At 52.2% G+C, this 14,170-nt stretch overlaps 1 protein-coding gene across 3 annotated transcripts in view; it reads right to left on the bottom strand.

Annotated features, from left to right (window-relative positions):
* Positions 1 to 14,170, bottom strand: part of MED15 (mediator complex subunit 15) — a 126,921-nt gene that overhangs the window by 67,769 nt on the left and 44,982 nt on the right. The window contains exon 1 of one of the 3 annotated variants that reach the window (XM_084598456.1): positions 9,754 to 10,136. The exons of the other annotated variants lie outside the window; for them this stretch is intronic. Coding sequence (XP_084454582.1) covers positions 9,754 to 9,874 — 121 coding nt within the window. The 5' untranslated portion in view covers positions 9,875 to 10,136. Of the gene's footprint in view, positions 1 to 9,753; positions 10,137 to 14,170 lie in introns of those variants that run through there. 3 annotated transcript variants of the gene reach the window in all.

Raw genomic sequence — 14,170 nt, 5'->3', positions numbered from 1 at the left:
CGGAACCAACGCTCCCCCGGCCAGATACAGATCGTGCTCGATATCAGCTACTGTGTATACACCCCCGGGACAGAGTACGTGCAAATTGACCACTGACGCACACACCCTCCGCGCCAGAAACGGCGAGGACGACACACGCGTGCAGGACCGGGAAAGACGTGCGACCGGAACGGAGGCGCTGGGGGTCAGGAGATGATCGCGGCGATAAACATGTAACATCTAGTATTGAAATACTATAGACTATGAAGAGCACCAGTATTCCCCCATGCATATACGGAAGAAATTTCACACGAGAAAATCACGCTGAAGCCTTTTTCATCCTCGCGCTCCACGCAATAATAAAAACAGTAAGGTTCCACGCACTCCGAGTGGAACCTATCGCTGGCATTCGTGAGCCTTCACTGTAATGCCCATGCACAAACGAAGATAGCACCCGGTGGTAACGGTTGGCGGTAGCGAACCGGTAGACTGCGAAGCTTTAAAAAATATTATAGAAACGGCTTCATGGGGCGCCGTATATACAGCGGAGGAACTGAGGTTTTTCACCGAGCACTGCACAGTACACGGCCGCTTTTTGGATTTCGCATCAATCGGCCGTGGCCTGTATGGAACACGCTGATCAGCAGCCCAATGTTAATAGCAGTCACTAAACCCGCTTATAAAACCCATCATAATAGTACCAACTGCACAGAATACGCTAACTGTTTAGATAACGATGTACTACCCCTCCCCCCTCCCTTCCGTCTTAACCAGCGCGACCACACTGTCAAGGAACGTACAGGCGTGCTGCGAATCCAGTACACCCTGTTAAAGAAAGAAAAAGAGCACGCGTCCCCACCATGCATGGCATCCATGAGAGCGGATGACGGCGCGCATGCGCAATTCGCGCTCACGTACAAGTGGATTCCGCTCGGCGGGAGCACAACAAAGGAGGAGGAAGAAGAGAGATGGTGCGCCCTACCAGTGGCCAATAGAAAAGGGGTCGCCGCCAAGGCGACGCAACAATACGCGCGCACTTTCCCCTCTCAACACATTAGGACCCTCGCAAGCGCGCATCCGCCTTTCGGTAAGGCCGACTCTTTCATTTTTCCTGCCCCGCCAGTGCTACCTCTATTCAGTGCACCGTCAGAAGCGTGCAGCCCTCTTGGAACCTAGAGTTGCGGTCTCAAACACACGATAGGAGGCCGAATTTGCAAACCAGTTCGCAAACTGCTTCTCCTACCCGCTCCAGCCAATCACCAGCCGCAGTTAGGCGCGATACCCTTCCGGTTCCGTCTCAGACAATAGCTACGAATGCTTCGTGAGGCGTTCGCGAATGATACAACTTAAAAGGCATACGTCGGCCCCAAAAACAAAACTTTTTTTTTTCTCTTAACGCCCTTTCAAACGACGATGTCAAGGTCAACCATCAGCACTCACGAGTCGCACGTTTCAAAGAACCGGCTGACCACCGCTGCCGCAGCTTTTACTCAAAGTTCTCGGGGATCTGTAGAATGCATAAACTCTGATAAATAGCCTTCCGTACAGGTTCCTACGTACAGTCAGAAAGAAGTACCAAAAAAAAAAAAGGGGGGGGGGGGGGGGGGTCTTTACTCGCAAGGTCACAAGCTTCCGCCACTGTATGCGGCTCGGGCGCACAGCGCGCGCCCCGAAAACCCGCCGAGGTGGCGCGGTGGTTACGGCGCTCGACAACTGTTCCCAAGGACGCGGGATCGAATCCCGGCCTCGGCGGCAGCTTTTCGGTGGAGGCGAAAAGCAAGGCGCCCGTGTGCTGTGCGATGTCCGTGCACGTTAAAGAACCCCAGGTGGTCGAAATTTCCGGAGTCCTCCACTACGGCGTCTCTCATAGCCTGAGTTGCTTTGGGACGTTAAACCCCACAAACCAAACCAAACCGTGTGTAAAAAAAAAAAAAAGATCTTACTTTCGGACATGCGCAAGAAAGTCTCCAAATACTCACACCTGGACATCCAGTACCCCGCGCCGCTCATGCCGACAACGTCGCCACAGTGCAACGGTGCTGCTGCTGCTGCTGCTGCTACTACTACGACGATTACGACGGAGTCCGCTTTGCCTTTTATGTGTGTGACGATACGAGCGCACTTAGCAAACTGCGCAGGCGACGACACGCTATAGTCTAATGGAGCCAGCAAAGACCGCCGTGTGCGCTGCAGAGTCAGTAACTATATACCACCACAACTAGATTATATTACCAGGGAGAGAGAGAGGCTGGCAGCGAGATGGGACGAGAGCACGGATGCACGAAATACGAGAGCAGATGTGTACACGTACATATTCCTCCATTCCTTATCTGTGCTCAAGCAACGAGCGAGACACACGCACGCCAGCTTTACTTCGCGGAAGTCAGGTGAACAGAACAAGAACAATAAAAGGAAAAAGCAAGGGAACCACCGACTGCCCCATCCTCTTTGCCCTCCCCCGCTCACTCGTAAGCGATGCGAAGCACGCACACCAACATGTACGAAACACGCGCAGTTGCACCCATGGCCGGCCACTCCGCGTCTACGCCGGGCATCAAGCCCACTCACACGCACATAGGCCGCGTCGAACGTGGCTGTGGGACGATGGAGGCAGGATCAAACAAAAAAATAAAGGGGGAAAAAGAGAGAGACAGGCCGGCACGAACGACGAGACGTTGGGAAACCGACCAAACGGGTCAGCGGCGGAAGACAGGAATTCCTGCTTTTGCGGCAACGCCTCCACCACACGCGGATAGCAGCAGGCCACTCGCCCACTGCAAAGCGTGCGGACCTGCTGCTGCGGCTCACGCGTCCGACAGCCGAGTCCAAGGTCGTGGGGACCGAATCCCGGTCACGGCGATCGAGGCCAAATTCCCCCGAATGCTGGAAACGTCCGATGGTCTAAATTAAAATCAGGACCTATCTACATGCTAGCTCTCCATTCATCCCAGATCCATAGTTCGCCTTCCCTTTCCGTATAAACGGGAGAGTGCATCGACTATAACGAAAGAAACACGTTGAAATCTGGCTACTATACAGGCGCGAATGCAATGCGTACTCACCCAACTCCAACTGCGTGAGTGTATATACAAGTCCCGTTTCAGTTGCACAACATACTTTTACGATCGCATTATTAAAATTAGATAACGAGAGTGGTAAACGACCGCCATCATAAAAAGCCATAATAAAAATAATACATCCTATTGGCTGCTCTAAAGCAGCACTCCGAGTTTAATCTGTTTTTGACACATTTGCTGAAGTAACGCCGTCTCATGCAGATTCGTGCGCATTGCGAAATTTGGTCCACCCACTTCGCCTGAAAAAAAAAAAAAAAAAAGCTATAAGAAATAGAACAAGAACTGAAACATTAAGAAAAAAAAGTCACCGACGACCTGTAGCTACCAGGCGCGGCGCACCAATTATCACACGCCCCGATCGCCGGCCAATGCCCCTCCCTTGACACGGTGCAACGCGCTGGAACGTTCACGACGGACACCGCTGTAGCGCACAGGAGGCGCAGTGAGACAAAAAATCTCGAACGTAAAAATAAACAAATAAAGAGCGCTATATACAAGTCATTTCCGGCTTCCCTCGGTCCTAGACTGAACTAGACCAAAATGGGTGCACAGTAATGTATCAATAAAGGAATAAAATCGGCACGCAGGATTCCGAGCAATTTCCCTTCAACACCCGTAGAGAAAGGAGACGCGCGAGAAAGCGGTAGCTTGCAAGCTAGTGTAGCGCTAACGAAGACGCAGACCAATTACTACTACTACTACTACTACTACTACTACTACTACTACTACTACTACTACTACTACTACTACTACTACTGCACCACGCAGGAAGCTATGCAATACCTCTGTGGGGGATTCGCACTCGAATTAACACTCTACTCAAAGTGCCTCACCCAGGCCAGGAGAGAACACGTGCTTCGGCAGGTGACCCTTCGGAACCACGTGCAGTCGCATGCCTGCAGAAACTGCGACGAGCAATGTTCAAACACACCGCGGCTGCTGCGCGGGCTAAGTAGCTGTCAACGAAGATCCCGGAAATGTGCTCGATCGGATACCCGGACGACATCGAAACACGCACATTCCTGTATAGAGGTGCTTTCGTATTATGTACGAAGGCATTCCATATCTGAAACGACTATTTAAAATTTTACCCTAGCAAGAACTAATCGATTATCTCAAGTTTGTGGGATTCGGGCTTGCTGCGGCTGCCCTTTGCGCGGCCGCCGCCCGCTTCCCAGTTCTCCCCGTTCCCTTTCTCCCGCCTGAGGCGGCGGAGAGGGGCTCGGACGACTTGTCACTGTCGTTTGGGCCACAGCTCCGCCCTGGCGTCCCAGTGGCTGTTCTCATTGGCGCCTTTTGGCGGGAGCACGGCACCGCTTCGACAGCCGCGCTCGCGCGACTGTCCGAGCGGAGCTGAGAGAGAGACCCCTCCGAGACATCGCAAGGTGCGTACGCTACTGTTCTTGTCTGCCGGCCTTTGTCCGCGCAGACCAGTGTGTACTCGAGTTCGTCTGCTCCGGGTCGTACCTGAGAGCGCAACTCGAGCCTGTCGATCGTGATCCAACGATCCGAGACAGGCGTACCTTGCGGCGGTTGCCCACCCTCTCTCAAAGGGACCCTCTGGTCACTGCGAGAGAGAGATCACAGCACGCCCTTGCGTGCTTGCGGCGCGCACTCCGTGTCACTTCGTGCGCGCAGGGGAGCCTTGCTCCTCGCGCGCTCCCTTGACACGGTGACTGCGTGGTGTGTGTATGTGCGTTTTGTATATATGTGTATGTGTGTGCGTGTGTGTGTGCCGCTGGAGGATGGCGTTTCAATAAACGTCTCCTTTGTGAACTTGGAGGTTTGTGTCCTTGCAGCGCAGTGCTCTTCTCCCGGTGGAGAATGAGTGCGCGCTGCAGTGTTTCAGTGCGCGCGCGGTGACGGCTGATCGGGGCTTCGGCTCGCACGCTCGAACCCGCGGTGGTTGCTGGCCTATGTCCACGTAAGGAACCACAAGTTCCAAGACAACCACTGCGCAAATAATAAAAACAAATAAAGTAAAGAAGAGACGGCATTTGGTGTTGTTTTAAGTATACAGTGGGTGCTCGCCCAGTCAACGCAGAGCAAAAGGGTTTGTTTGTTTTAGCTTAGATTCATCGAATTGCGACAAGACATAAATAAACAGTATAGCCATTATTCCTACGGATGAAGAGTTCGCCCAAGGAATCCGAATCCCAACGCCTATTATCTATCGTTCTTCTCCGCTCCTCGCCCTCGGACTCGTCACTGTCAAATCTACTGGCCGCAGGACGCGCTCATGTCGTTTGAGATCGCCCTCTCTAGGAAATGGGGTAGGACGTCTTCACACACCGCGCGACAATGTTGTACAGTTTGGACTAATAATTATCGAGAGCATCCAATGACCGCACATCTCGCAAAACGTCTGTTGAGCCGAGCAACAGTGACGTCACATACATAATCGAATACTTCACACGCGTCATCATTATGCATGTATTCGGAGACCATTAGCGCCGTGCACATCGGCACTGAGAGCAGCTGCTCAATGCCGCCACACACCCGGCGCCAGCTGCGCTTCGAGCCAAAACAGATCCCGCCGCACGTCCCGATCGCCAAGGTGGCTAGCAGATGGTGCAGATGTTGTTGCAAATCGCCCTTGAAAATTCGCGCCATTTACCAGGCTGTTTTGTCAAGAAGCCTTTCCGTAGGGCTGGATACCAGCGATGACGTCACGCGTGACCCGTGAAAGAAAATAAGGACGCCAACCGGAAAGAGCCCACGGTATTTACTGCCTCCCAGCCGATGAATTCTGCGACGCTAAAAAGGCACGCAGAACAATGGAGCGACCGACGAATAGAGCGCTCCAGAAGGTCACCCGAAGCCATTCAGCGCTTGTGACGTACGGGCGCGTCTCTTTGTTAATCCACTCAACAGATCCAAGACGTTGCCTCGATTAAGACCGCACGACTCCGTCACGTGACCGGCACGTGCATGCACGCACAACGGTACAACGACCCCTGGGCAACTAAAGGTCACGTCATCCTTCTAACTGGCTAATATTCAAATGCACATCGACAAACATCACAGGTGCTCTGAATACCGAGCATGTGTAAAGCGATTCAAGTAATCGATTTCACTAAAACTACTAACGACCACAGAAAAATACAGTGGTGGCAACGATAACTACTTTAGCACAACGGGGGGACTTGCCGGCTGGCCCTGTGCAGCGGGAAACCACTCTATCACACCCTTTACGTTATCGTGCGCCGATAAGAAAGCGATAGGAGCCACCACCACCGGCAGCCAGGGAAAAAAAAAAAAAAAAAAAAGGAGAGCGCGCACACAACTACCCACGCAAGGGGTTCGTATTCCACGAGACAATGAACAACCCTTCCACGTGGAGGACGCAAACCAGATCCTCGACGTGCATACATATACATAAGAGGAAGGGGGAGTCTACATGAAGCCAAGCACACGCGCGAGGAGGAAGGAAGTCGCACACGCTGACATCGATATCAGGGCGAATTTACGCCCAAGGAAAGTGGCGCTTGAACGGCGCGCGCGCCAACAAGACGTGCATCATGCGCGCAGGAGGAGGAGCGCGATCGGTCCACCGTACGCGAGACGATTAATCCCTATAGGCTGACAAGAGCAGTTATGCGGAGCTGAGGGTCGCATCCTCGAGAGAAAGTGAAAATATATATATATATATATATATATATATATATATATATATATATATATATATATATATATATATATATATATATATATATATATATATATGCGGATCAGACAACCGCAAGCCGCTTTCCATTCATACGCGGAAACACATACGCTCACTGCCGCGATTCGTGCACGCGTGAAGCGTTCCCCAGTTCTGCTGTACGCAAGCCCCCTTTCCTGCTTCTATGGGCGAATAGAGAGGAGTGAAGAGTCGTCGACTTTTCTGCGTAAGGCGGACGAGACGAGAGGAAAGCTGTCGGGCAAAACCAGCGCAATCAATGACCCAGGCAACGCTGTATCTTTCACGTCCATATAGAATCGAGCAACGCTCCCATTCCCGTTACGCACGCTTAAGTAAGAACTGCACAAGCCAATAAATGTGGACGCTATACGCAGGGAAGTGATCGATTCCTTGCCTAGTGACGTCTCTCTCCTCCCTTCTCCCCTCCAGGACAAAAAAAGAATAACTATGCAGCTGCAAAAATGTTCCCCGATGCGAGGTAAAGGAAATGAATTTAAATATGTTCTAAAGACCCCCGGCGCACCAATCGAAGCTTGCGTACATAAGTTAACTGTGTATTAGCCGCCTCACGTCCAAGGAGAGCACCACACATCACTGCCTAACAGAGAGATACAAATACGAGAGAAAAGTACCTTCCAGACGCAGAAAACACCCCAGAAAATACCAGAAGATATCCCAGAGAAGAAAAACAGATCTGCTCTTGGACATTAGTTTATGCCTCTATATAGCCCAGTGTTTGGTTTAAAATGCAAAAAAAAATATATATATATAGTAATGACAAGCATGCATGATAGGCTGATTATGCGGGCTGTGTATTCCAAGCGTAAAGGCCGCACAACACACGAAAGCTGCAGATTACGCAGGTTATGTAACCATATGACGGTAGACGAATTTCCACTCTGATTCGTAATGCGCTCCCGTAGCGGCTGCCACATCGAAAACTCGACACTTCGTGCGAACAGTAGACGCCTTGGCAGCATCGCCGTTGACGGCATCTCCTCCACAAAGAGAACGTAGAATAACACCATGCACTGGCCAACGGCGCCAAACCGGGTTGCAGCCCAACCTGTTCAGTTCGAAAATGAAAGGCTTTATTGCCATTGTCCCCATCGCCTAAGTGAGGAGCGCTCTAGAGAAAGCAACAGGAAACCGAGTCCCTCAGAACTGTTCGAATATGCAGCGCGCCGCCAGCGTTCAAGGGGAGCAGCACTCTTTCAAGTGCGCTCGCGAAGCGCTACCAGATTGCGATGTGGGGAGGAGTGCACTCGAAAATAGTTACTCGTCGCCAGCCTATGAACGCGAATGCATTATGGCCTGAGGCCCGTTCCCAGTTGCGACTAGCGGGTGTTGTGCGACCGCTCTGGTCGAAAAGCGACAGTCAAAAACGGACGCATGGTCGAAAAGCAATAGTCGCAGACCAGTCAGTCGCACGGTGCTCGAGCTTCAGGCTTTGCGACTGCCCATATCGTACACCGGTAATTTAATCAGCTGATTTCCAGTTGCTGGTGAACAGTCAAGATCGACGAACCTCGTCCCCAACGAGACCAATTCGGGAAAGCGACCCGCCCTTGCGAACATCGGTCAAGCTGAGCGGCTCCCTGGTCGCAAGCGACAGCCGGCTCTCGTGTTGAATGCCACATTCTTGTTTCCATCCATCCACTCTCACGGACGCTGTGGACGCCGCCGCTCGAGTCCGACCATGCATTTTTTTTTTGCTACTTCGTCAGTGGCTACCGCAGAATCTGCACAGAATCTGTGCAGTAGAATGTTTATACGCTTACGACACACTACGCCAAGACAGATATTGCAGCAACGCACACGCGTTTCCAGATACGGATATTCGGGCCAGCCCGGACGGGAAACCACTCACACACGAGCGCGCACGATGTGTAGGAGCGCAGAAAAAGAAAAAAAGAAAAAAAAAAGAGTCCAGACCACTACGACGACAGGTGGGATTTACTCCCACCGTCAGCTCCCGTCTGCAGACAGATAGGCAGGCACGCATAGCGCTATCGCAAGCACCTTTCCCAAACCTCGTCAGCCAATCCCGGCACGCGGCCGGCAGCCACCCACGTCCCAACAACGTCAACCGCGGTGTGCAATGCTAGCAGAAACACTGCAACGGGGGGGCCAGGTGGCCGGCTCTCTGGCGAGCTTCCGCTGATGTCGGCACTCCCAGGGGCGTTTATTCCGAGAGGCACAGTGACTGTGTCACGTTCGTATAACTGTTGTTCCGACTCAGTACGTGACAATAAGTAATGCGCTAAAGAACAGAATGCATGTAAGGAATACAGCGAGAGAGTCCCCTACCGCGTTTGCAACACGTACCGCGACCTTAATTCCGCACCTAGCACCCGCTGCTGCCGGGTATGCACGACGCGGGGATGCATAATGGTACATGCAGTGCTCCTGGATATGTACCCAGAATTTCGCTTTTCTCTCCTCTCCCTGCGATTTTCATTGAAAAAAGAAAAGTTTCTCGTCCCTTCACGCATATAGCTGGCTAAATTACTTAGCTGAATCCAGAGAAGAAACAAATATCGAAAAAGCAATGTTCCGAAATTGGGACGCCGAAAGGAGTGTGCGGCACTGTGAGAAACGTAAACGTCTGCGGCGTGCCTGATCACCCGAATGCTTTCCGTGACAACGCTCCGTCTGTGACAGTGCGAAAAGACCAATCCATCAGACTGGGCCAGCAGGCGCAGGCCTCCCTCACAAGCCGTCCCCACCTCAGTTACCCCCGGACGATTCAGCGCGATCAGCCGACGGCGCAGCACGTGCGCGTTTCCCACAGCGCCACGCCGCAGGAGTCGACGACGCCGCTCTCGCCTCCGCGCCGTCGAGAGAGAGCCCAAGCTCGAGAAAAGACGCGCGCACACTCTCTCCGTTTCTCTCCCCCGGACGAGCGTCGAAGCCCCGCGGCAAAACCCCACGACGCCGGCAGCTGCCGCGGCGGCACAACAGAAAAACCGCTGGAACACGACGACGAGCATCGGCACGGGTACGTACACGTGAGCAGGCTGAGCAGCGTCGGCTCGTAGCCTCCCGACACGGAAGGGTGCTGGGGTCCAAAACGATGTTGCTGCTGATGTTGCTGTTGCTGCTGGTGTTGTTGTTGCTGCTGCTGCATCAGTAGCTGCCTCGGATAGGAGGGAGGAGGCGGCGGAGCGGCGTACTGCCTGCCGGCTCCGCCGCCCGCGTAGTCCTCCCATGGCGGCAGCCGGTCCAGCGTCGGCCGCGCCACGAACACTGCCGACCCAGCACCACCGCACCGACAGCAGCAAGGAGCGGGATTCCTCCGAGCGCACCACGACGACGACGTCGACCGGCGCAGCTACGACGACGACGACGGCAGCGGACTCGCCGCCACCGCCGCCTCGCTGTCGATGTTGCGGCCGCACCCCCTCTCTTCCCCCCCCCCCCCTTTGCCGCCGCCGTGCGCACACCTCCTCGCACTCTCCGCCCTCGCCTACGCGCGCTCCAGTCAGCCGGCCTGACGCCGAGCGGCCCCGTTTCCGTTTGCTTGTGCCTGCTTCTACCCCTCTCCCCCGCCGCTTACGGCACACAACACCCTCCGCTTCTCTGCCCTCCGATGCAACCCGCTTTTTCTCTTCCCGCATCCCTCCTCCTCCACAGCCCCGTTTTTCATCGCCACCAACACGAACGCACACGCTCTCGGTTCATTCCGGACGGTGTGCGATGATGTGGGGAGGAGGAGGAGGAGAGTGACACCAGCGACGGCGTCGCCCACACGTAGATCGACGAGCGGCGTACCAGTCACATCACCAGCGCACAGGCATCAGACCACAGCAGCAACAGCTCTGCGCCGCTTTACAATGCCACGATACCACACGAAGAGGTCCTCAACACAAACGCGCCAGGCGCGCGTACCCCTTTCTATTTCTTCCCCTCTCTCTAGTTGCGCCCACGCCTTGGCTTTATTAACGGGAAACAAGAGAGAGGCGGTGGCCGCAGCCTTCTCTCCACCCGCACCTCTTCGCCAGAACGTCTCTCTCTCTCTCTCAAGACTCACACGTCGCCCTGGCCTCCACCCCGTGAATGCACACATATCACGCGAAAGGTGAGGTGAATACGTCGCAGCAGCGAGCTAGAAACAAGCTCCTCGTCGGCGCGGGAGAAATATGGAAGGAATGCGGTTCGACCGGCGACAGAACAATGGCCTCATCGACTTGCTTGATCGCGGAGCCAATGTCGTTTTTTTTTCTTTTCTGCTGATTTTTAGCTACGTAAATACGTCACAAAGAACGCGTTTCTCTGCAAGCATTAAGCCAATTCATAAAGAATGGCCTGGGAGTCATTTTTGACCAACTACCGCAAACACGCGAATCTATCGCCTCCATAGCGGTGTTATGCACGGTGTAAGAAATATTTCTTACACCGTGGTGTTATGAGCACCAGAACTTCATCCCGAAACTTTTTCGTAGGTTTGCCTCGCTCCGCGCGGCTTACAAACATGCCGCTTGAAGCGTCCAGCGCGTACGTGGTTAAACTTCCAACGAAGGATCCTGGGTAAGGAAGCAGGAGAGTTGAGAGAGAAATAGATAGAAAGCTAGAAAAATACGCAAGTAAACAAGAAGCTCGGGATCGGAAGTACATGGTATTTCTTCAGCCCACTACCATGATTACAACGAAATGATCCCGGCTTATTTTTCTGCTCTTCTTTCGTACGTCTGTCGTAACCTTCTTTCTGTACATCCGGGATTTCGACGACCATATATCAGAAAAGAAGAAATTGCAAATCTATGCAGTACATAAGTTCGCAATCTTCAAGAAATTAAATAAAATTGTGAATGCCTCACAAGCATTGAGGTATGACTAATCTTGTCCCATCCGTGTCTGACGAATGTCCAGTTTCGTTAGCGCCTTCTGTAAGCCTTTTTCCCAGAATAACTTATTTTCGTCCCTCGCATATCACAGTGCACTCCTTGTCTATGAAATATGTATATCGAAACAACATAGTAAGCAGAAACATCGATCTCGTTAATCCGAATTTCCGGTTTATTCGAACTGAGGCTTTGGCCCTACGTTTACATCAAACGCACTGAAGATGCTTCCTTTATTACAAATCAGATTTTTTAGTTCCCTTCGAGTTGGAATTCTCTACAATGTATTACAATAGATGCACCGTAATGATTAATTCGGTTCTCTTTTATATTCATTTACAGGGCTGCCTGACGAGAGAGAGAGAGAGAGAGAGAGAGAAGAAGGGGGGGAGGGGGGGGGGGGGGGGGGCTCAATATAACAACCACGTACGTCCTTCGACGCAAAGCCCGCATCGCAGCGCGGCAGCAATCGAGGCCACGCTCCGCGCGTGGGCGGCCGACCCCACGCAAAACGCGTGGAGGCCGTCGCAAAACGGTGTTACAACGCACCGAATGTGAGAACCCTTTCCTCGCCGCATGGCTTCACTGCCCTCTCCTCCTACGTCCAAATTCTTTGTTTACAAACAATTCACCTATCTCCCTTTTAGACGCGTACGCGCCGCTTCCACTGGCCGGATTTATACAAACCAACACGGGCGCGTCCCCAGGACAACGAAGACCAAAAAAAAAAAAAAAAAATTAAAATACACACCCCGCCAGGGAAGGCCAGCTACACAGCGCTCAGAGACATGTGTGCCTCGTCCGCTGGACCGGAAGAAGCGCGCCGCGAACGACATCGTCAGCCAACCTACGCACATGCACGCCTTTTAAACGAAAAAAGAGAGTCGTGCACACACGGTGGGAAAGCATAACAGCGCCGTCGCCTGTCCCTCCTGTCTTCGTCCTCTAGCGTTGTTAGCGCGTTGCCCACGACAAATCTTGGGCGTGGGCGAAGTTGGTAAACGGCGCGGCAGCTCTGCAGCGTTGGTTCACGAACGCAGAACAGCAAAGAAGCACGAACGAAAAGAACCCGCGGCATCCTCTATGCTATGCAACGAAAACGATCAGGAGGGTAGGCCTTCTCTCTTCCTCCAAGCTAGCAAACGCCCGTTCATGTCGCTCCCTCCTGTTACTTACGGTTTTTCTATTTGTTTAAATATTCGTGTTTGTTGCCGCTGTGCATCGGCAGATGCAGGCCTTCCCGCTTCTTGTGCAGTAGAACCAGGGTCCATACATCGTTCGAGTTCGCGTCGCTATCGAAAGTGTCGCTATATCTCCCCGAGCTCGAGTCATCTGACTGGTGGAAACAGCGGAACCAGATGTCAATACCACTTCCGGTTCTCGTGTTTTCACCAATCGGATCACTAGAGGTCGTTCATGGAGATAGTAACCAGCCTCGAGTCAGACAAAAATCACGTTTTCTTTACTATTATTATTAAAGCGATTTCCGGCATTACATGCAACGAAGCTAGTTCTCAATTGTATGAATCGAATAGAGCGACCCCCCCCCCCCCCCCTTCCCTCCCACTGGGGCGATAACGCAAGTGGGATCACTTTACTCTGCTGACTGATCATTTGTGAAACTAACGAATACTGGCAGAATACAAAATATGATGGCTTCTTCACTGTGCAGTACCTTCCTAGACAAAAAAAAAAACCCTCGCCCAAAAGCAAGGAGGCCTCATCTCTTCTCAATAAAGCCACCGATACCCGACAAGGGAAGTTTCGCTGAAACAACCAAAAATATTTTAAAATGAACGAGAAAGCAACTAAGCATGTGCAGGTCGCGATCTGCTGTCAAGAAAGCAGCCCTGCAAGGAAAAAAAAGGAAAAAATATCCGCTCGGACTCCTTGGAGTTAGAGTGCCAAACAGCAGTCAAGAAGAAGGAATTTGATACACTTGACGTACTGCTTTGGTATACAGACTATATATAAGCCAAACTCTATAATGCACTTCATTTTCTTTAGTCTATAGATTAATCTATAGACTATATAGACACAGTTCTCTACAGACATTCTATACACAAGTCTGAAGAGTGTACAGCCATAAATCTACAGACAGAAATTACTGACACAAATCTACAAACAGTGTACGTACTGCATAAAATATTCTGTAACGGGAACGCGCTTCGAACCTGTCAGGCACCTGACAGCTCCTCTCGCAGAGAAATGTTATGAACTGGGTCTAATACTTCAATTCAGGCTCTAACAGGCCCAAACCGAATTGCATAATTTGAAAAAATAATGAATGTAATATTAACGCTCAGTTAAACTTCCCAGGAAAGGCTCACACAGCCGAGAGGTGGCGCCACGGTGAGTCCTCGCACCCAATACTGCAACGGCGATGAACCGCTTTCGCCACGGTTCTATTCTGCGTTTCCTCCCCGGCTCGAGCGCGTATCACGCGGCGCTGCAGTCTTCGCCGAGCTCGGCCGCGATAGAAAAGCAATATAATAATGGTAAAGCCATTGCCGCTGCTGCCTGCGCCACTCCCCATTTCCACGACCATCGAGTCGAATGCCATCAAAAGTGTGGCACGCAGA

The sequence above is a fragment of the Amblyomma maculatum genome, chromosome 3 (genome assembly GCF_055883805.1).
Source record: "Amblyomma maculatum isolate TAMU_Amacu chromosome 3, ASM5588380v1, whole genome shotgun sequence".
In the NCBI taxonomy this organism is placed as follows: Eukaryota; Metazoa; Arthropoda; class Arachnida; order Ixodida; family Ixodidae; genus Amblyomma; species Amblyomma maculatum.
This window is presented reverse-complemented; position numbering and strand designations above follow the sequence as displayed.